Genomic DNA, 25,019 nt, shown 5'->3' on the forward strand with positions numbered 1-25,019 from the left:
TCAATAATTCCTCCAATCCAAACCACATTAGAAGCAATAGATTTAAGTGCTAAGTTCAATGAATGGACAATGCATGGTGTCCAAAACACTTGTGGATATTTAGCTTCCACAATAACGCTAACAACCTTGCAAACATTTGCATTATTTGTAATGATTTGCACACAAGAATCAACACCTACATCTTCAATAAATTTAATAAACAACTCACCCATATATTGTGCATCCTTATATTGTCCAAGTGCATCCACTGATTTTAAGGAAATTGGACCATTCAAGGAAGACACCATGAAGTTGATGAGTGGATGCCGTGTTGGATCTGTCCATCCTTTAGAAACAATGCTAACCCCAAATGTTGTCCATGTTGATTTAATAGGATCAAGAATTTTTTCAACCTCTTTTTTTGCGTTCATCAACAATGTGGTTCTAAGCTTCTCTGACCCAAGTGGCATATACCCTGATGGAGCCCCTTGAGTTAGAGCTCAACACATCTCAATAAATAGAGGTGAGCGTGCAACATTAAAGGATATGAAGTTTTGATAGAAAAAAAGGCAATGGTGAGATCAAGCTCTTCTCGTTTCTCTTTCTGAAAAATCTTTTGCATTAGACCAAGTGAAATTGCCTTTCTTTTCGCTGCTTGTCTCCCACTAGATCTCTCAAATGGGAATTTGTTGCTGCTTTTCCTCAAGAATGGAAGGGGGTCATCATTCTTGTTTTTTTAGATTTTGCAGCCACATTTGCCATACCAACATTGGCCTCTCTTCCCATTTCTTTCCTCTTTGGTAAAGGCACCTTTGTACAAGCTACAATTCCACAACTTGGTAAAGCCAACAAATGAGCTTTCACTTGGTAATATGTGCTCATGAAATTAGTGTTGCAATAACTGCATTTCCAACTCACATTGCCTCCTCCCTTCACCTTGCTGCTTGGCCCTTGTTCTCTTGTGACATATTTCCACAAGGGATATTTGTTATCTTGAGGAGGATGTCTGGAGGATGTCTTCCCTCAACATTTGAAGCTGTTGTTGCAACCCCACTGGTAATAGAGGGAACACTTGCAGCAAACCTTGGTGAAATTGGGACAGGAGGGGCATCTCCAATGGGGACATTATTCTACTTCCTATGCCCCTTCCTTGTTGCCCTTGATTGAGCCATGAATATTGTAAAAAATAAACAAAAAATGCACAAGAAAAAGAAGAGAAAATGCACTTACATGTTGCTTGAATCTCCTTTAAAATGCTCCCACACCCTTTCTTTTTGCCCATAGAAAACCCACACCAAACAAGAGAGGTAATTGTGAAATTAGAATGGTAAAATCGGCCTTTTAACGCCGTGCGGAGGTTCGAAAATCGGGATTCATGTCCCAAAATTGGGACATGGTCATGTCTCGATTGGACGACCAAACACGATTGGAAGGACATGAATCCGATCGAATAGTGTCCGATTCGCCCGATTCGGGAAACGGTGGGCCAGGGGGACGAATTCGGTTTCATAGCTTTGTTCGTGTTAGGCTGCCATTCCTTTGTGATCCACAAAAAACTCTCCACCCTTCCCACATATAGAAGGATTGAATAAACTTAGGGTATCAGTGATCTTGAAAGGGGTCTAAAGCGCTTCAAGAGAATACCAGCATAGCCTTTGCCATGATTGTACTCACGCCTATATAGCGACTCTCCATAATCATGGTCATCAAAAGCCTCAGATACACGCTAAAGCTTGACGATGACAACGGGGGATGCGATACCTGTGAAAACCATAGCGCTCCTCAGCATGATGCCTTTTTCAACAATACTAAAGTGAATAATTCACTTTGATTTAGAAAACCATTGCCCAATAACCAAATTTTATTAATTAATGTGCTTTCCCTAAGTTAGGAAAAAATCATAAGTCACTTAATAAATTAAGCAAGTACCTAGAGAGGTTTTGGACGACTCTTGCATGCTTGACACTTAGCCTATGCGGAAGTACCTATCTGTTGCTATAATCATCAACATTCCCTTTGAGCGAGGAAGGTATATTGTACCACTCCCATCTTATCTCTATAGAAAACAAAGTTCTCCTACACCAGGGGCTTGGTGAGAATAGTTGCAACTTGCTCATCCGTGGAGATGTATTAAGGGTTCACAATTCTCCTTTGAACCTTGTCTCTGATGAAGTGATACTTGATCTCTATATGCTTGAACCTGTCATGAAACTGTTGAAAATGTAGCGAACAAGGTCTTCTGGCTTGTTCCTTAGATAGTGAAGACCTCAAATTGTTCTCATGATTCAGACATTAGATAGGATGAGTTATTTCAGTTTACAGGAATAATCGTCAAGAGTTCATGTGTAGTGTCGGAGGATCAATTATGTGGAGCCTTCTTCAGTTTGACAATAGGATCGAGTGGCAGTTACGAGTTTAGATAGAACGAGTTGGGACTACAATTATTGATTGAAAGAGGTACAAGTTATGACTCTAGTGATGATTGAAGAGAGAACCAGTTCGACAAAGTTAACTTATCAATCACAACTCGAGTTCTAAATTTGTACTTGCCTAATTTGGAATGGGTTGAATCTATAAAGGAAGGATGGAGCACAAGGATTATTCATTGTTTTGTGCACGAGGTTGTGAGATAAAGCAAGCTCACGATATTGTGAGAGAGAAAGCGTTGATTGTGGATGTTAATTTTTACAACTGCGGTAAAATTCCACCTTGGAAAACTCAAATGACCAAAATAATGATTGCATTAGATTCCTCTTTTCGAGAGGACAAAAATCAACCTAAAGATCACCCAATTTGGTTAAGTGGAAGTTAGTTATGAATTATTTTATTCACAAATGTATTATGGAATGGGTCGGCCCTAACCACATGAATAACTGCTTGGGTCAGTCTTAACCCCTAGTGATCCCTCAAGAAATCCTATAAATGTTGAAGTTTCTAACTCTACTTAGCTTAGAAACCCTTCATGCACTTTTTCTGATTTATTCCTACCTAGTTATTTTTCTTTAACAAGTTATTTACAAAGTAAACACTAAAAATAAACACCAGTGCATGCTCAACATATTACAGATCAGCAACTGAAAGAAACAGGAACAAACACACCACATGACACCATTATTTTTGGACCAATGTCCTTGGAAAAACCCAATGTGGGAAAACTGGTGCAATTATCTGAGGGTTTTCTTATTAAGCAATATTAGAGTACAATCTGGGTGCCAAAACTGGCCTACCCAACAGAGAATTTCCTTAGCATCTATATCTCACAATTTGAGAGAAATCTCCTAGCTGAAACCCCGGAAAACCCTTCCGGCAGCTCCCTAGCACAAAACTGCTCCTGCAACCCCAGCGTCTGTCCAATCTGGATTGCATCAACCCCTCTTTGTCTCATGCTGGCCTTGCGTCAGCCTTTCTAGGCTTGCGTCAACCCCAGGAGGCCCATGCGCCAGCTCTGGGAGCCTCTACGTCAGCTATGCTGGCCCCTCTGGTGCTTTGAGTAGCACTTGGTTGCCTCTGCGTGGACCTGCGTGAGCCCTTGCTGGCTTTGCATCACCCTCCTTGGCTGCTGAGCTACTCTCTCGGCACAATCTCTGCCTTCTCTGTTTCTCTATGCTCAATGCCCCTCAGCTGCTCTCCCAATCACTGATTCTACCTCTTTTAGCAAACCCCACTCTAGAGAATAGAATCATTGATCATCTAGTGTATTCTCCAAGTGACCCTCAAGCCTCCTCTTATACTTTTCCTGTTGACATCTCAACGGCCGAGATTAAGTCCCTAATCAACGACTACGATTAGATTTGGCTTGATCCATGTCTTTTGGACCACTCTAACACAGATTCATATTAATCCACATTAATATTTTATTTTCCTTAAGTTTAGACTTAGGGACTCCATTAAATATTAGTTATTTTAATATCTCCTCATTTGTTTAGAATTTGCCCAAACCCTTTTTGGGTATTGGAGATCTCATGTGCCCCAACCTCTTCGCCAAATTTCGTGGCTAGAGCACATCCGATGCTACCCCAAATCAACACTCCCTCTTAGCGAGGACTGTGCTCTAGCAATACTCCTCACTGAGTATTACTCTGATCATCTGGCATCGGCACCTGTGCTGATGCTAGGCCTTCCTGCCCAACATCCTTTGCATTGCTGCCTCCTGTACTGCTGCCCATGGTTCTGCCACTGCCACTTTTGCATCCGTACGACAACTCCCTCTGCATCCGTGCTGCTGCTGGTCCTTTCTCCCAGCACTGCATCTGCACTGCACCTCCTCTCATCATGCTGCATCGTGCTGCCCATCGCTGCCCACTGCTGCACTACAACTCAGATACTGAGAAGTAAGTAGTCGATCTCCCAACTGACCTCTTTGTTGGGCTAGAAACACTCACTGATGTTGAAGCTCCCTCTGCCACTGACAAGTGCTCCCTCTCTCTGACCTCTGCGCTGCTGCAACAACTCCCTGTGTCTCGCACCGTTGCACACCTCTCTGTACCTTCCTGCATTAGTGCAACACTCCTGTGCCTCTTGCATTGCTGCAACCTGCTAGCTCCGCGCTGTCTTGGGACTCCTGCACTATAGCTCTCTCTGTCGCTCCATCCACATCCGTCTCTACCCACCCAGCCAGTCCTGCTACTCCTCATCGGGGCTCCCGTAGCAAAGTCTAATCCAAGAAGCTAGGTACCTCGAGGATCCTGCCCCTCATCACCTGTAGTCTGCCTGACTACAGCTCGATGTCTCCCCACTTTTGCTCAAGTGGTGCGTGTGCACTCATGGCACAGTGATCGTCTATTAAAACTTCTTTCTCTGCCTGTGCTGGCGCTGCCTTAGTCTCGGAAGGCTCTCCCTTACTCTTCTTCCCTGGGCACTGGGTCGCATAATGACCCATCTCCCCACAGTGGAAGCACTTGATCTTGGAGAGATCTTTCTTCTTCTGCTTCTACTTCCCCTTAGATGCTAGGGCCACATCCTCCTCCTCCTACTAAACCTTGATCCCTTTGTTGCTGCTACCTGTCTTTGACTGTCATTTGATCTCTTCCTAGTGAAGAGTTGCCCACATCTCGTCCCAAGGTAGGAGAGTCCCTCTGCCTAGGATGCTCTGGACAAACACTTCCCACTCTTCTAAGACAACATTCAGGGTTGTCCTCACCATAAGCTCCTGATCCGGTGTCGCTCCTATAACAGTCAACTGATCTCGGATCTCATTCAATCCTCCGAGGAAGGAGTCAATTGTTTGACCCTTCTTCATTTGATATGACCTCATCTAGTTCTCGAGCAACATTCTTCTCTACACAGAAGTATGCTGGTACAGGTTCTTGAGAGCCTCCCACATCTCAACTGTCGTTTCCTTCTCAGCTATATGTGGTACCACATGATCCTTGACCCCGTCAAGGATAATGCACTTGGCCCTCGCCATCGCCTCTTCGTACTTGTCATTATCATTTGGGTCGACTGGGATAGCTATCGTCTTCAAGGCGAAGTTCTTGACATGATTTCTGTCAAGCACTGATAAGATTCTGGCCTTCCAGACTGCGAAGTTCGATGCTCTGTCCAATCTATCTTGGTCTCTTACCCCGTGTAGTGCCATGATGCTCCTCTACTTCCCTCGTGGAAGTTCTCTGTTCGACTCCTCTAAGTCTCTACTTTCTGTCTGGTAGTTCTCTTCTGGACTCCCTTTGAGTTTTGATTTCCCTCTTGGAAATCCTCCTGCCGCTTGTCGAGATGCCCCCTACTCTGATCATCTTGTGCAACTACACTGCTGATCCGGGTTCCTCAGCTAGAAACCCTCGGTAACAACTCCTTTGGCCCTGCTCTGTCAGGTACTATTTTGACTACAGTACCTCATCAGCTCCACTCTGCAATATTCCTGCAGCCTTCTAGACCCCAACAACTACGTCTCTGTGAACTGCATCAGCGCCTCTCTGCCCCACGCTGGCTCTTCGTCACCCCGGATGGGTCTCTGTCAGCCTTGGGATGCCCTACGTCAGCCCTTTGGCCCTCTGCGTCAGCAACGCTGGCCTCTCTGAGGCTCTGTGCAGTTCCTGACTTCTTTTGCGTGGTTCTGGTTGGCTCTGCGTCACACTTCCTTGGCTTCTGCGCTGCTAGAAACAACTTTTGTCACCTTGGGACAACTATTTTCTACTGCTATTGCTCCGCTCGGCTGATGTCTTTTAGTCCTCCTGTGATCTGCAATCAGCCTCTGATACCATGTTGAAGTTTCTAACTCTACTTAGCTTAGAAACCCTTCATGCACTTTTTCTGATTTATTCCTACCTACTTGTTATTTTTCTTTAACAATTTATTTACAAAGTAAATACTGAAAATAAACACCAGTGCATGCTCAACATATTACAGATCAGCAACTAAAAGAAACAAGAACAAACACACCACATGACACCATTATTTTTGGACCAATGTCCCCAAAAAAACTGAATATGGGAAAATCGGTGCAGCTATCTGAGGGTTCTTATTAAGCAATATCAGAGTACAATCTGGGTGCCGAAACTGGCCTTCCCAACAGAGAATTTCCTTAGCAGCTATACCTCACAGTTTGAGAGAAATCTCCTGGCTGAAATCCCGGAAAACCCTTCAGGCAGCTCTTCAGCACAAAACTGCTCCTGCAACCCCAGCGTCTACCCAATCTGGACTGTGTCAGCCCCTCTTTGTCTCACGTTGGCCCTGTGTCAGCCTTTCTAGGCCTGCGTCCCTGGCTGAAACCCCGGAAAACCCTTCTGGCAACTCCTCAGCGCAAAACTGCTCCTGCAACCCTAGCGTCTGCCCAATCTGGATTGCGTCAGCCCCAAGAGGCCCTGCGTAAGCTCTGGGAGCCTCTACATCAGTTGCATTGGCCACTCTGGTGCTCTGCGCAACACTTGGCTGCCTCTGCGTGGCCCTTCGTGAGCCCTTGCTGGCTCTGTGTCACCCTCCTTGGCTGCTGCACTGCTCTCCCGGCACAATCTCTGCCTTCTCTGTTTCTCTATACTCAATGCCCCTTAGCTGCTTTCTCGATCACTGATTTTACCTCTCTTAGCAAACCCCGCTCTAGAGGAATAGAATGATTGATCATCTGGTGTATTCTCCAAGTGACCCTCAAGCCTCTTATACTTTTCCTGTTGACATCTCAACGGCCGAGATTAAGTCCCTAATCAACAACTACGATTAGATCTAGCTTGATCCATGTCTTTTGGACCACTCTAACACAGATTCATATTAATACACATTAATATTTTATTTTCCCTAAGTTTAGACTTAGGGACTCCATTAAAAATATTAATTATTTTAATATCTCCTCATCTGTTTAGAATCTGCCCAAACTTTTTCTGGGTATTGGAGATCTCATGTGCCCCAACTTCTCCACCAAATTTCGTGGCTAGAGCACATTCAATGCTACCCCAAATCAACAATAAATAGAAGAGACCTCAAGATCATTTGGACATAGCTTCTCTTCTCTTTTGTCTTGGTTCGCACAGGTTTAACGGAAGGAGTTTGCTCAAAGGTCCGAAACTATAAGCGAAAGGTTCGCTCTGAGTTAGGGTCTTTTGAATCTTGGTCGCTAGCACAGAATAGGGTATTCTAGTCCCTGATCGCTGGCACATAAGCCTATGAGAGTGACTATAGACCCTTGGATGCTTGTACAAAGGCTTATGGGAGCGACACTGAGTTCAGAGGCAGGTCGGAAGGTTCTTGTCCTCGGTCGCTCGCACCAGGTAGCCTTGGGAGCGACCCTATCATCTTGGTCGCTCACACAACTTAGAAAGGACGCGACTTTGGTTTAGCGGTTGCTCGCACAACTCTGATAGGGAGCGAATTTGGTTCTTTGTAGATCAGTGCCATAATCGCACGCATAGAGACCTCCTGGGAGCGACTCTGCAGTCACAGTTGCTCGCATACTGTATTTGTGAGAGCGACCTAGAAGTTTCAGTCGCTTACAGGGAGTGTTGATGAGGGCGACCCAATTCAGATCTAGGGTTTGACATCTTGGCTTCAATTGACTTTAGTGATCAAGTAGATATGGGTTTCTCTCTACTGTTATACAGATCTATAGATCTGTATATCTGATTTGTTAGTTTCCGCTGCAAACATATGTATTGGGCTCATTGACAATGACAACAATACTCAGCAGTATTCGACACAGTGACAACAATATACAACAATTGACATCAGTTTGTGACAACACATTACAACCATCAGTATGAGGATTCTAATTCCTAGCATGATTAGATCTGTTTCATATCATTATTATTTTGCTGCATAGATAAAGTTATGGATCATTGTACTCTCTTTTGCTGCATCATTTGATGACGATCTAAGAAGAAGAAGATTTGCAAGAGTTTTCCCCATAGTGGGTTTTGCCCTTGTCTCGAACCAATCATGGTGTCTCTATATATGTGCATGCTTTCTTCTACTATTCCTTTTATGTTCCGCTGCGTTGATGATGATGGTGATGTTGTTTCTTTCTATGTAATTGCATATTCTGATGTATAATGGTGTAGATCTGAATAATGTAATGATGATATGGGGTGAACTTAAAGTATTAATGGTGAAATACAATTATTAAAGTAAAGAACAATGTCGCCCTAAGAAAAATTAGCATGGTATCGGAGGTGGGCTGAAGAAAATCCATGGAGATCACCCCGATGATGACACCATTAATGGAAACAAGAAGAGGATGGTGGAGACCTAAAAGAATTCTAGGGTTTGAATAAAACCCTAGGCATCTTGATGATTAGGGTTGATGGATTCTATGAGGTTAAGCTTGGAGAGAAAAACCTGGTTTATGGCAAAGTCTTGAGATTTGATGTATGAAACTCTAGCATTATCTATGTGAAGATGCTCAAGCACTTGTGGGAGATTTGATGAAGTCCTAGATGGGATAATCCTTAGCAATTCTGGTTGGATAGTTGAAGACAACATTGGTATATGGACCATGGACATTGGTGGTTCTTGAAGATTGGTTCAAGAGGGAGAGTTCTTGTTAGACTTATGGATTTGCTGATTTTGTTTATTGCTTGTACTTCCTGCATATGTATTTGAGGATATGGATGTTTCTAACCTCCTTGATGAGATATGATGTGTAGATCCTTCTTGAGGATCATTTTGAGATGTAGATCTGGAAAGAGACAAAGAGGTATTTCAAGTGGCCTATGTCTAATGAGTAGGTGCTAAGGTATTTGAATACCTTAAGGTATGCATGGTATGTTGTGTTTCATCTATTGGCTCGGTAAGCCCTAAGTTATGATGAGAATGCCTCTTTCTTTAATGGCTCATACATGCATATGAAAGTGACTTGGATATATGTCTCCTTTAATGAAATTATACACTTAGTGTTGAACATTTTGACCTTCTTGAATTCTATGAGGCTATCTAATGTTGATACATTAATACATTTGATGTTTGGCTAACATCTATGATCTATCTGTTGGATATCTTGATCCTATAAAGAAGGCTAGCACCTTGGCTCTAGAAAATGATACTCTTGATACTAGATATGGCGAATTTCATATAGAAGGATAGTTCATTGATTCCTATACATGAGTCTACTGGTAATACTTGTGAAAATCATGATAAAAGCATATGGAAATAGCGATTGACACTCTTGTTGTTTTGATAAAGATTTATTGAATGACCTAAACTGATCTCATTGATCATGAAGTGCATGGTAACCTTGATTTGAGAGGTATAAGTGTAAGATTGATATTCTAGATCTCTTACTACATGTGGTCTTGTCTTGATGGCATATGGTTAAAACTTGATGCAGTAACTTGATGTTGTGACTTGACAGAAAATGCTATTGTGTTCATAATCTTTGAGATATGATGCTACATCTATTTGCTGCTTTGAGTCTAACCTTTGATGAAAGATTGATGTCCTGATGTTGATAGCCATATTTTTATGATCTAACAGATCTGTTGTTCCCTGACTCAAGTCGAGACATGTTGCTTACATGAATGAAGATGAATGATGCAGATCCCCAGTCAAAGGGAGAATCGCTTCTCAAGATTCTTACCCTTGTTACTACTTGTATTCTATGTTGTTGAAGTATGATTTATGTGCATATGACAATATTGATCTGCAACAGTCTTAGATTTGAAGCCCATACAAAAATTAGGGTTTTTTCTACGGTCATAGTCACAGATCTAGAAGATCTCGTGCCTGGACACTCTCATGCTTAAGGCCTAGACAACGTCTAGGCAACTATAATTGCTCTCATGCTAACCTGATGGGAGCGACCAGAGGTTTGACTGTTGTTGACCATCATTTGAAGCTTTTTGACGTTGTCTGAACTCTGAATGATGATGTCCCTGACATATTCTGCCACTATTAACTGATTTCTGAAGTTGTTGAGTTAAATTGTTAATCATATAATGAAGTATTGTGCATGAAATCAGATGGTCACCCGGAAGATGTCAGTATCACAAATGTATTGCAGATAACAACAAGATCTGCTAGTTGGAAAAAGGTTGAATGTTTGCTTAGACAATGTCTAGGCAACTAAAGTCGCTCTCATGCTAACTTGAAGGGAGCGACCAGAGGTTTGACTGTTGTTGACGATCATCTGAAGCTTTCTTAAGCTGTCTGAACTCTGAATGATGATGTCCCTGACATATTCTGCCACTGTTAATTGATTTCTGAAGTTGTTCAGTTAAATTGTTGATCATATAATGAAGTATTGTGCATGAAATCAGATGGTCACTTGGAAGATGTCAGTACCACAGATGTATTGCAGATAACAACAAGATCTGCTAGCTGGAAAAAGCTTCAATTTTTGCCATAACATGAACATGTAGACTGAACTAGTGTTTGCAGGTGACTGGGACATACATATAGATATGTCACTATGTTTGTGCTACAAGAGGATGACATGATTTGGTAATTGATATTGATGAACAATCTTTTGTCATGATACTTGACAATAACTTCAAATTAATGATGAGATGTGCTTTTGTTAATTTTGGGTAGCATCGGATGTGCTCTAGCCTTGAAAACTGGTGGAGAGGCCGAGGCATATGAGATCTCCAAGACCCAGAAATCGTTTGGAGAAATTCCGCCTGGATGAGGAGTTATTAAAATAATTAATAATTTTAATGGGTTCCTAAGTCTAAACTTAGGAAAATAAAAATATTGACGTGTATTAATAAAATATGGGTGAGAAATTTCTAGGTGATGAGGATCAAGCTAGTTCTAATCTTAGCCGTTGATTAGGGACTTAATCTCGACTGTTGATTAGGGACTTAATCTCGGCTGTTGATTTGTCAACAGGAAAAGTATAAGAGGAGGCTTGAGGGTCAGTTGGAGACACACCAAGTGATCAAAGAATTCGATTTTCTGGGGTGAGGTTTGTTGAGGAAATCGAGTTAGTGATTAGAGGTGCAGTGAGGGGCAGTTCAACAAGGGATTTTCATTCGAGGTTGAAGAATACATAACAGAATGGTAGCACAGTGCCGGGAGAGACAGCGCAGGCCCCATAAGGGTTGACACAGAGGCCGAAGAGCCGACGCAGAGGACGTAGAAGGTTGACGTAGGTGACGTAGAAGACGTAGAGGCTGATGTTGTGCCTCAGAGGCAACTGGGGAGATTCTATGGGGCAGACTAGGAGTAGATAAACAAATTCTGAGCCGGGAGAGGGTGACGCAGTGCCTGGAGGAGTGACGTAGTTACAAAGCAGTGCTTGGAGCAGCTTTCACTGTCCAACATAGGGAACAATTGGAGTCGCTGTGGGGTTTGATCATCCATTTGTTGATTTGCTAGAATATCTGTCTCCAGATAGAGGTACTACTGTCGAGGATATTCTCTGTTGGGTGAGCCATTTCTGGCACCCTAGTTGTATTCACGAAATTTGCTTAATAATACAAACCCTTTATATGTTGCACTGATTTTCCCGAATTGGGTTTTTCCGGGGATGATTGTCCAAAAATAATGGTGTCCCTTGTGTTATTGTCTCTGTTTATTTCAGTGCATGATCTGTATATTTGTGAAGGCTGCAATAGTGTTTACTTCGATGTTTATGCAATTAAATAACTTGTTAATGTAAAGAACAAGTAGGATATTGTAAACCAGTAATTGCAGTAGGGTTTCTGATGTGTTAGATCTAGGAATTTTCACAGCTTTGACTATAGATCTCTCTACGATAGCACTTGGACTTGACCTAATGTCTAGTGATTTGATTTGACGATTGTTGATTTGCCCTGATGTCAATACTATGTGGGCATGATGACTTATTTGGAGATTGGCCTCCTTATTCTTAGCACAACGGTTGGAATGATGATAGTTGTGATTTGGCATGAAAAATGGAACCTGCATGACTCATCCTTGATGTATGCATTTTCACCTAGTGACAGGATGACTTATATTATGCTTATGAGAATAACTTAATAAAATTCGGATTGATAATGCATGACTTGTTGGCATGATGAAGTCATGATTTGATATGAGCTCCACCTTTCTCTTGGTTGAAAGTATTAATACTATGATAATGATGACTTTGATAATGGTCGTGATTTGGCTTTTAAACTCTGATGAGTTGACCTTGTTGATTGATGGTATAACATGAGTTACGTAAGGATAATTATGGTGGCTTAGCAAGGCATGGTAGATGTCCCTTGTGTTATTGTCTCTGTTTATTTCAATGCATGATCTATATATTTGTGAAGGCTGCAGTAGTGTTTACTTCGATGTTTATGCAATTAAATAACTTGTTAATGTAAAGAACAAGTAGGATATTGTAAACCAGTAATTGCAGTAGGGTTTCTGATGTGTTAGATTTAGGAATTTTCACAGCTTTGACTATAGATCTCTCTACGATAGCACTTGGACTTGACCTAATGTCTAGTGATTTGATTTGACGATTGTTGATTTTCCTTGATGTCAATACTATGTGGGCATGATGACTTATTTGGAGATTGGCCTCCTTATTCTTAGCACAACGGTTGGAACGATGATAGTTGTGATTTGGCATGAAAAATGGAACCTGCATGACTCATCCTAGATGTATGCATTTGCACCTAGTGACAGGATGACTTATATTATGCTTATGAGAATAACTTAATAAAATTCGGATTGATAATGCACGACTTGTTGGCATGATGAAGTCATGATTTGATATGAGCTCCACCTTTCTCTTGGTTGAAAGTATTAATACTATGATAATGATGACTTTGATAATGGTCGTGATTTGGCTTTTAAACTCTGATGAGTTGACCTTGTTGATTGATGGTATAACATGAGTTACGTAAGGATAATTATGGTGGCTTAGCAAGGCATGGTACCTGTAGAGAACTTTGCATGAAGCAAGCTCCCTGATCCAAATATGTCTATATTTGACAGTTATCTGATGAAGTTAGGATGATGAGTTCCAAGGTATGAGTTTGATAGTGATTATGGTTTTGGTTTATATCCTGATGATCTACATGTGACAGGTGATGAGCCTCTGATGATCTGAATAAGAGGGAGATGGTTTATGAAGCCCGAAATAATGTATCATGGCATGATGAATCGATTTCTGGAATTTGGGAAAGAAATTCCATATTGCAAAGCTATTGGAAAATGTTTTTGAATAATGAAAATTGCAAATCCTTGGATACTATACTTGGATTTGAAGTTCAAGATGTTGTTGAACTTGACATAACATTTGACGGTTGAAGCATTGATATTCCGTTTTGAACATCCATCTATATATGTATGATGTGCATAGAACCTTAATGAATTCAAGAGTTAGTTGCTTCACTCACATAGAGTTGCCTCTGAGCATGCTTTGACATATCTGTATGAGGTGTTCTATTCTGAGAATGTGATATTTCTCATATGATATGTATCTACATAGATGTATTATTGATATTTGAAATTATTGTTGATAAGCACATTTGGATGCTGCTTTAGTATACGATCTGCCATGATATCTTGGATGAGAGGTCCATAACATGACCAAGGTTGATCATGATGTTGCTAGCATGGCTAGCTGTGAGGCAGGATACGAAAGCTCCTTAGAGAGCTGTTTGAGCATGATCTGGATATGACATGGATACCATGGATACATTGTGATGATCTGATTGGCAGTAAGTCCCATATTTATAGTTGGGACCGAGATACTCTCATATATTGAGACAGTGCAGCTGTTCGAAACAAGCTCAGGCTTGTGGTTGGCACCTCCGTGAGAGGGAGGATGATTATGGTATCCTTTTGTGATTCATATGATTATATATGATCTGACATGATATTTGATTTGATGTTCTGTATGAACAAGAAACAACTTCTATTGAGACAAGTTGATGATGAGAGCAGCGCTGATTGAGGACACTGAGCAAACTCTTCCTACCTTGCTTGAGCTCCCAGGGTGAGGAATTGAGATAGAGGGCTCCTGGGGTTGAGGGAACTCTAGACAATAGGGCATTACCCTATTTGTTACCCAGGGTAGAAGAATGCTGCTTCCTTATCTTTATAGGGTTGGAGAATGCTGCTCCCCTCTTGGTCTTTGCAGAGTATACCCCAATTGGCATCATACCCTCAAGCAGGCCAGCTTGATGGGAATACCACTCCTCGTTTTGGCCAACGAGTTGAGAGTGTACTTGGGGTGTACAACCCAAGTTGATTATGATGCAGGTGTTCTACCACATGACTATTCTAGGTCATCGATGGGAAGATCAGTAGGCAATAGGATGGGTTGAGATAACCCGATATGATTCCGGGTTGAGGGTAAGCTCCCCGATGAAATTCCAGGGTCAAGGGTGTACTCCCTTGTGTGATGAGTTATCCTATTGCTCGGTATGGGTGGAAGCTATTGCTCCCCAATGTGGTTCCAGGTTGAGACGTGCTCCTTGATGATATGCTCTCCGATGACGATTGATGATGATATTTCGGGTAGCAGCCCGCTAGTAGAGATTCCAGATAGCAGCCTGATGGATAGAGGGTGGTAGCTTGAGCTCCCCTCCGGTAACAAATTCTTCTTCTTCTAGATCTGAGAATGTTCAGCATATGAGCAGGAACAATCAAGAGATAAGCAGGAATACAAAAAGGATAGATCAAGATATACAATGATGATTTGTGATGATGAGACACTTGAGATGGACATGGCATGACGACTACATGACAAAGATGATCCATGATGATACATGATGACACTCAAAGATTCCAGAATGGCATATTGTTTGATGGACAGATATTGACAGGTGGAATTCTCCATAGTTGAGAGAGAGCGTTATATTTTACAACTACGGTAAAATTCCACCTTGGACAACTCAAATGACCAAGATAATGATTGCATTAGATTCCTCTTTTCGAGAGGACCAAAATCGACCTAAAGATCACCCAATTTGGTTAAGCGGAAGTTGAGTTATGAATTATTTTATTCACACATGTATTATGGAATGGGTTGGCCCTAACCACATGAGTAACTGCTTGGGTCAGTCTTAACCCCAAGTGACCCCTCAGGAAATCCTATAAATAGAAGAGACCTCAAGATCATTTAGACACATCTTCTCTTCTCTTTTGTCTTGGTTCGCACAGGTTCGACGGAAGGAGTTCGCTCAAGGGTTCGAAATTACATGCGAAAGGTTCACTTTGGGTTAGGGTCTTCTAGATCTTGGTCGCTGGCACAGAACAGGGCATTCTGGTCCCTGGTTGCTGGCACATAAGCCTATGAGAGTGACTATAGACCCTTGGACGCTGGTACAGAGGCTTATGGGAGCGACTCTGGGTTTAGAGGCAGATCAGAAGGTTTTGGTCCCCGGTCGCTCGCACTAGGTAGCCTTGGGAGTGACCCTGTCATCTCGGTCGCTCGCACAACTCAGAAAGGGTGCGACTTTGGTTTATCGGTCGCTCGCACAACTCAGATAGGGAGCGAATTTGGGTCTTTGTAGTTCAGTGCCATAATCACACGCATAGAGACCTCCTGGGAGCGACTTTGCAGTCACAGTCGCTCACATACTGTATTCGTGAGAGCGACCCAGAAGTTTCAGTTGCTCACAGACAATGTTGATGAGGGCGACCCAGTTCAGATCTAGGGTTTGACAACAGGGCTTCAATTGACTTCAGTAATTAGGTAGATCTAGGTTTCTCTCTACTGTTATACAGATTTGTAGATTTGTAGATCTGATTTGTTAGCTTCCGCTGCAAACATATGTATTGGGCTCATTGACAATGACAATAGTACTCAACAGTATTCGACACAGTGACAACAATACTCAGTAGTGTTCGACATAGTGACAACAATATACAATAGTTGACATCAGTTTATGACAGCACATTACAACCATCAATATGAGGATTTTGATTCCTAGCATGATTAGATCTGCTTCATAGATATCATTATTGTTTTGCTGCATAGATAAAGTTATGGATCATTGTACTTTATTTTGTTGCATCATTTGATGATGATCTAAGAAGAAGAAGATTTGCAAGGGTTTTCCCCATAGTGGGTTTTGCCTTGGTCTCAGACCAATCCTAGTGTCTCTATATGTGTGCATGCTTTCTTCTACTGTTCCTTTTATGTTCTGCTGCATTGATGATGATGGTGATGTTGTTTCTTTCTATGTAATTGCATATGCTGATGTATAATGGTGTAGATCTGAATAATGTAATGATGATATGGGGTGAACTTAAAGTATTAATGGTGAAATGCAATTATCAAAGTAAAGAACAATGTCACCCTATGAAAAATTAACAATGGAGTGCAAGAATTGGGTCCCAAAGAATAGGAGCACAAGTGTGCTAGAATTTAGGGGCATTGATTGGGGTCCCACATAATAGAAGTTGAAGTGCGCATAGAAATAGGGGCCAAGTGTGCTACAAAATAAGAGATTTTGTGCGCAAGGAGATAGGCCCAATTGCACTAAGAAATAGGGCCCGAAGTACGCTAAGAATAGGAGATTAGCACAAAGATTAAGGGGGCTCAAGTGTGCAAGGAAGGAGGAGCAAGATCGAGCAAGAGACCAGTGAGTTTACAGTGCAAGTCAAGGAATTAGTAGAGGATCAATTGTCTGCAAGAACCAAGGTCAAGTTGTGATCAAGGAAGGCCAAGATCAATTGTATTAGCTGAGATTTGAGAAGCAACAAAATGCTTTCTTGGAGAGACAAATTGTTTTGTAATAAATCTATTTGCTCAAGAATAATCAATAAAATAGCCACATCAAGCAAGTAGGTTTTCCCTGTTGGGTTTCCTTAGAAAAGTGTGTCAATTGTGTGATGTATTTTTATCTGTGTTTTTATTCCACTGCTTTTAAGTTGTCAAGAAACTTTGTATCTTGGTGAAAGTAAACTAGTTTTCAATTTTCAGTTATTCATTTAAGTAGCTGCAGAGTTTCATGGAAATTTAACAGAAACACTAAATTTTTCAAGATTTTGATACAACTTTAATTATCATAGTGTATTGCAGTGGGATCCATGTCAAGACCAAATAAATCGATGAGCATCTTGCAAAGTCAAATGGCCTTACAACTTGTCAAACTTGCTGCCACATACTCTGCCTTTGCTGAACTGAGTGCCACGTAATTCTACTTGATGCTGAACCAGGAAATCTCTGCTGATGCAAGGCTGAAGCAACACCCTGAGGTGCTCTTCTTGTCATTGCACTCCCTGCCCAATTTGAGTTTGTATAGGTCTACAACTGCACTCCATCACTTTTGACATATCTCAACCCATACTCCATTGTACCCTGTAAGTACTTGAGCACAGGCCTCACTGCAAACCAATGCAACCTCTTTGGCTCCACCATAAATTGGCTTAGGGTATTTACAACAAATCACTATATCTGGCCTAACGTTGACCAAATATATCAAAGAACCAATCAACTGCCTGTACAAAGTGGGATCGACCAACTCTGACTTTGAAGCATTCAACTTCTTTAGATTGGTGATTATGGTTGTAGACATAGGCATGTCCTTAGGATATCAACGTCATATTTACCCTATCCCAGGAAAATCTCACTTGTTTGCTAGCACACCTCCAACCCCAAAAAGTAGTGCATCATGCAGATGTCCTTCATCTCAAACTTTGAACCTAGATCTCGCTTGCACATCTCGATGAGCTTCTTTGACCCTGTGAAAAATAGGTCATCCACATTATGTAATGACCCACCCTAAATTACGGGCATAGTTAGAGTATTAGCATGCATACGAGGCATGCATATGATAGCTACATATGCATGCATCACATTCATTGCATTAGTATACTTACTAATTGATTATAAAGGATGTCTAAATAAAAGATAAACGAATTAATTATTAAAAATACTAGATTAAATACCTAAACCATTAAGAAGGTAGATCTTGCCCTAAACATAACAATCTTAATAAAAATAGTAAATATTATTGTTTTTTGTTTGAATAGAATTAACACTTATAATTTGTTACTTAATTGTTCTTATTAGTAACATAAATCAAATATAATATATATTATATATACAAAATAAAAAGGGAATTGTATATATAATATATACTATACAAACTAAAAAGAAAGCATAAAGTATATATATTATATTAACTAAAAGGAACTATAATGTATTTGTGATACAATCAAAGGAATACACAATAAATAAGATAAACGAGGAATATAAATGATAGGAATAAAAGACCCTGTCGTAAAAATGAAGGTGACGACTTCCAACCATGAACCTACCTTGTCAAAAAGGGGTCGTCGCCTAAGAATTTGGGAATAGTTTAATGACAGGGTGGTGAAGTAATGGAGGGCAGTGGAGAGATTGCTAGAGGGGGAAGGAACCTCGTGAATATAAGGGGATTGATTGAGGACTTTCAAGGGGGAAGAGGAATTTAGGGAGAGGGAAATATCTAAATCTTGAACAAGGGGGTATGAAAGGGGAAATTTTCTAGTGAAGCAGAGGGGAATGAAAGAGAGGAAGAGCCATCGTGAAAGAGGTGAAATTAATTGAGAAATCGAGATTTGAGCATTGTTCTTGGGGTTTTGGGCATGGGGGCCAAAAGACCTCAATTTCAAAGTCTTCTTCATCTGGGAAGCAGATAGGTTGATCCTAGATAGGCTGGGAGGAAACGAACGATTTGGTAGCAAGAGTAGATTGGGAGCAACAATAGTCGAAATTGACTTCAAATGGCATGTGCAGGTATGTATTTGCATTTAAATAGGTAAATTTTAGGTTAAATTTTGATTGTCGTGTTGGTAAAATTCATGCACTACACATAATGTACCAAAATGAGTGGATCATCACCAACTAGTCTGAAGTATAGTGATCGGCCTCACTCTTGATGAATCCCATGCCCAATAGATACCCATCAATCCTCGAGTACCATGTTCTTGGTGCTTGTTTGAGTTCCGCACAATGCCTTCTTCAATCTGCATACATGAGAATCTCTCCCATGCACCTCAAAGTCCTGAGACTGATTAATGTACATCTCCTCAATAATTCCTTGAGGAAGGATGCCCACACATCCATCTGATGTATGCCCCACCCCATGTTTTAAGCAATAGCTATCATAGCCCTGATAGAAGTATACCAGGCGATTGGAGCAAATGTCTTCTCATATTCCACTCCCTCCTTTTTTGAGAACCTTCCCATCATGAACATTTCCTTCTAGTTTTCAATACTGCCATCTGCAACATTTTTGATCTTAAAGATCCATCTAGAGCTGACCACTAATTTTCGTTGTGGCCTCAGCACACTGTCCCACTCATCATTCTTCATAATGGAAGCATAATCTTCCATCATGGCATCCCTCCAAACCTGCTGATATGCTACCTTCTCAAAACTTGTAGGCTTGGAATCTATGATGCCACTAGGAGCACCATATAACTAGGAAACTTCCTCAGTGGTTTGCTCTTCCTGAAAGTACTCCTAGGAGGCTCCATATGTTCTTGAGCATGTCTAAGTGTCTGCTCTAATCTCAGTCTTCTCCTGACAGAAGTGGAAGAAGCCTCCAACTCCTCATCCTGATCTGAAAACTGGGTCCCTGCTGCTAGTGGTGCTGGCCTCTCCTCAATCTTTGGAGCCTCTTACTCCTTATCCTCTGCCACTGCTGGAAAATAAGCACTGATTAGTTGCATTGATCTTAAGTTGTGATGTGATTCTATTTGTATTTGGGCAATGCCATGCATATTTGGGTTACATCCCTTACCTTTGTGGTTGTTTTTAACACGGCTAATAGAAATAGTTATTGTAAGACATAGGCCCTCTTTTGACTTGCTCAAACAACAATTTTTTTCTTTTCTATCCTGCTAGGTTATAGGATTACACAAGCAGTGCAAGACATTTATGGAGCATGTAATAGGTCATTTGGCCTTTTCTGTGTCAGTTTTATCAAATGGGGTGAAGAGTGTAATAAAACATTGGTTTTCTATTACTTTAACTGGTTCTGAAATTTCTTTCATTGGTAAGTTTGCATGTCTTAAAAATAAGATATTTGATGAAAAAGTAAACTTTTAAAGAGAAAAATTTGTTTGTCAGGTCAGCATACGGGGATTTCCTAAGGGTTTAAATAATTTCTCTGCATGGGTATGCTGCATTTATACAAGGGTATCTAAAGTACTGAATCCAACAGGTTGACAATCTTCGTAAGCATATTTGGAAAACTGGAATTGCTTCTAGGATTGAGTTGGTTGTGACTTCTCCATTAATGAGGTATTGAAATTGTTGGCAACTTGGCATATACTGATGTTAACTCTATCCCTTTGGTTCAATCTATTTTTGAATGTTAAGAACTGGTGCCAAGATGAACAACTTTTACCTTACTATAAAATAAAAATTTCATAAGGGATGTACATTTATGTAAGTGATATCTGGAGAAAAATCTGTCCCATCGTGTAGTATATGATTTGACTTGCTATTTTATCTGTAATGTTATACTGAGCATCACATTGCACTTATAATATTTTGTACCAGGACTATGCAGACAGCAGTGGGTGTTTTTGGTGGTGGAGGCTATATAGACGGTGATGCATCTCCTCCGCTTATGGTGACTGATGCTGGCAAAGGCGATTGTGCTGCAATCACAAGTGCAAATTGTCCACGCTTTATAGCCAATGAATGGTGTCGAGAACAAATGGTGAGTATAGGGTTGATGCTTGCAATCTGTGTAATATCTTTGCAGTTTGTTATTTTTTCAACATATTGGTATACCAGCAATGCTTCATAATATATATATAGAAATATCTTTCATTTTAGCATATTTGGAAACAGCATCAGGAGAGCGAGAAATTGCTAGTACCTTTTCAATCTACTGTTTTAAAGACATGCAATTAGTGATATAACCAGAATCTATACCATCTAAAAAACAAAGCAACTAATTTTTGCGAATTTTACAGCTCTCAGAAGGCTAACGAGTCGCAAAAAATGTTCTTTGGTTTAGATATTCTAGAAAGTTGGAACAGTTTATTTCTTTGGTAATTTCAGCCTTGTGCAGATATTTTTTGACCCTTCTGGTCGGTGCTTAGATTGAATGCTCTTTCCTTCCTGTGGACTAATTATTGCAAATATATATTTGAAGGTATTAATAGCACATATGAGCAGTGGGCACTTTATCTTTCATAGGCTAATGGATGAGTTTACAAGTCAGGTAGCTACTAAAGTTCTTTCCCTTATAAAGTATATCAGAGATGCAGATTATGGTGCAAACTCTGATCTTTTGGCTCTTCTAGCATAGGTTGGCTGTAACGAACAACATTCGTATACGGCGTATGCAGTAGAAATATTCAGAATATCTGGAATATGTAAGTATCCATTATAGGACAAGCAGTATTTATATAGGAATGTTTGAATGTACAAGAGACATGATATGATATATTTAGAAATGAGGGTCGGGTTATATACCTAGGCAGATGTCCCTTCATGAACGGTTATGTCCTTTAAGACATGTCTCTTTAATATCAAATAATTATTAACTATTAATTATTAATTATTTATATTCATAAATTGCTCTCCTCTTCATGAAAGCTTTTTCCTCAAAGCTATTGCAGACAAGGCATGTCATCTGTTTCTTTGTGTTCTAATCTATTTGCATCTTTTGAAATTCTTAGAGTTGTCATCTTCGATGATATAAGATGATAGGATCCTCTGAGTGATAAACAAAATTGTCGAACTGAGAAGGGATTTGACCTTCCTAACTCAACCTTTTGTGGGATCTTGCAGTTATTGGATAGTTAGGATGAATATTTACCATAAGACTAAATTATGGTGACATCAATATTCTTGAGAACATAAGTCACTTGTTTTTGATTTGAGTGACGAGGATATGCATATTGGTTGGGAAGTCCGCTTTTATGATTTGGGTGTTGATAAGGAGTTATTGTGATCTGATCCCCCTTTAACCTGTTTGTGGTGATTTCTTAGTTTACTCGAGGTATCTGATTCCCTTCAAGTACAAAAGTCGCTTGGTTAATCACTAGATCTTCACTTGGAATTTATGTTGTTTGAATTGCAGCATCTGAGTATGTTTTGGCTTCAATTGGGTTTGGAATTGTCTAAACAATGTGATTAATGGGATCTGTGTTTGTACCCTTTTCTTCAACTTGAATTTCCACATTTATAGATTCAAGATTTCCTTCTCAATAAACTGTTATACCTTGTTTTCGAACGATTTCTTGTCCTTGTTGACCATGTACATGTCAACAGTCCAAGAAGCAGGGTACAAAACAACAAGTAAATTTTTTTCAATTGATGTCATGATTGTAATCCAGTTTTCTGCTTTTGTAATGTAAAAATGATTCTAGTATGACTACTAAGCCATGTAACAACACCTAGGCAAGCCTATGATTCTTCTCAAAGGGTTTCACTCTAGGGAGTTTTTTAACTTCACCAAATTATCTGTGTTTGTAAACACAGATAATTGACACAGTTTTTCTCCCAGATATACCCCAACGCTAGGGTGAAGCCCATTGACGAGGTCCTAGTTGAGTACTAGTGTTATTGAGTCAATGTATTTTTCATACTAGATCATGTGTCTTGTCCCAGAATTTGGTTGTCTTAAGAGTTTGAGTCTATATGTAATTTCCCTTTCTAAGGGTTAGGTTTGTAATATTTTGATGTAAAAGTGTGTTTAGAAATATTTTTGGTGAATGGTTCCTCATAATTAGAACACCATTACCAAAATATTTTTTAGATACACTTAGAGGGTGGAAAAATAATTAATCCCCTTTTGAGTCTTTTTAATTTTAATTTTTGACAAAAATAAAATTAATATTAGCCAAAAATTATCCAAAAAATAAAATGAAGGGAAAATTAATTACCCTCCAAGTGGAAAATTCATCAAAAATTATTTGAGGCTATTTTCAAAGGAAAAATTCAAATCAAAGATAAAATGCCTCATTTCCAAGGCAGAAGGACCCAATCAAGAAATTAGTTGGGGCATAAAAGACTATTTTTCTAGAAAATTGAATTCTTTAGACTAGGCAGTTGAGAATTTTGCACAAGTATCAATAATTCTATTTTTTAGAGGTCCTCCATGGTCCAGAAGCCAAAGTTTGACCCCTCCAGCACAGTTTACAAGGACGGTCAGAATGTTTTGGAGATTTGTGCTAGCTAATCAAGGGATCAAAATTTTTCTTCTAGGATCAAGCCATGGATCGATGCAACTAGCCATTATTTCCACTTGGAGGGGTTATTCCCTATCATTTTTTCTATATAAGGAAGCTCTCAAGCTCCTCATTGTAACTTGAACTTTGTTGAAAATCTTTTGTACTAAGCTAAGCTCTGCTGGAATTTCTGCATTAATAAAATGATTTTCGGGGTTTCAATTCAAGGGGTCTCTCGCTTAATGATTCATGGTATGTGCTGAATGGGTTTAATGCTCTAATTTTATGCTATTATTGAAGATTATTGTTTCATAGCCAGAGGTTGGATCATCTATTAGCACAGGTATTTTGCTTTAGGTTATGGGTTAGAGTAAATACTTAGAAGCTGGTAGATCTAGGACGTATTTCTAGATCTCTAGCCTATTTGTGTGAATTGAACCCCTATGAAGCTAATAATCTATCTTTCGAGTGTGTAGAGATATTTTCAGGTGATTCAGCCCTTGGGGAAAGCCCAAGTTCATGGATTTTGAGGTGACCACACCTTGTTTGGACACTGAGCTTATCTAACGATGTATTGTGCAGAGTTTCGGTTTGTATATCAAATTCAAAATTATTTCCATCAAATTATTTTTCAAAATCTACTTGGGCTAAAAGGATTTATTTGCTAATTAGAGCTAAAATTTCATTGTAGATTATTGTAAATAATTTTGTAAATTATTTCTAATTCTTGTATATTATTTGTAAATAATAATTTTGGGTTTTATTTTAGAAATTTCTAGATCTTGTGTCTTGGGCTCTATTTATTTATCTTGCAGGTGCTAAAGGATCAAATTTTCAAAGAGAAACTCAAGTGTGAAGACCCTAGCACTTACCTAGCCTAGACGTCTAGGGTTTGAGAGGGTTTTTAGCCTTGGAAGGAGCCGTCCAACCTGAAGGAAGAAGTCGCTCAACCAAGAAGGGCTGATTTGTGGTCTATAAGCCTAAAGCTTCAAGACTCAGGTGCTAGAAAGCCAACGTCCAACCACCTTGAGGAAGCCGCTAGCCCTAGAGGGCTTTTCTGCTACTGCAACTGGGGATTTCTTGAGTATTTGTCTTCTAAATTTATTTTGTAGGTGGTTCCTTGGCGTTGGAGGTCATTTTTGCACTTAAAATTGACACATCTTGCTTGAAAGTGGTAGGCGAAAGGGTTTGAGGCCACTCTTGGCCTAATCGCAGGGGTTTAAGGGCTAAAAGCCCTAGTCATAACCCCATTTCAAGCTCCACAATGAAGCCACAAACCTAATTCGGCTTTGGAGACTTGGCCGCAACCCTAGAAGGGCCTAAATTCGTTTTTGCAAGTGATTCCAAGGGCTAACAATTTGTTTTGCAGGCTTAAAGTAATTTTGGGTAAGGGTTTATTGTGTTTTCTCATTGTATTTTTGTCAACTTGTGGGCTAATCTTGGTTTTCAGGCTCATTATCCATTGAGGAAGGTTTTCAAGGGCCAAAAGTTCATTTGCTTCATCAGTATATCCCTTCAAAGCCTAATCGCTAGCACAACGAGGGCCAAAATCCCTATTCGTGAGGCCTAAAGCCTCTTTCTGA

The 25,019-nt window shown here is 40.2% G+C and overlaps 1 protein-coding gene across 3 annotated transcripts in view; it reads left to right on the plus strand.

The window, feature by feature from the left end:
- Positions 1-25,019, plus strand: part of LOC149260501 (phosphoglycerate mutase-like protein 1) — a 239,034-nt gene that overhangs the window by 110,749 nt on the left and 103,266 nt on the right. For all 3 annotated transcript variants that reach the window (XM_089420774.1, XM_089420770.1, XM_089420775.1), the window contains 2 exons: positions 20,469-20,548; positions 20,810-20,972. In XM_089420774.1, the coding sequence (XP_089276900.1) occupies positions 20,469-20,548; positions 20,810-20,972 (243 nt within the window). The remainder of the gene's footprint in view (positions 1-20,468; positions 20,549-20,809; positions 20,973-25,019) is intronic.

The sequence above is a fragment of the Pinus tabuliformis genome, chromosome 6 (assembly GCF_031772625.1).
Source record: "Pinus tabuliformis cultivar Carrire ecotype Pingquan chromosome 6, CPIR1, whole genome shotgun sequence".
Lineage (NCBI taxonomy): Eukaryota > Viridiplantae > Streptophyta > Pinopsida > Pinales > Pinaceae > Pinus > Pinus tabuliformis.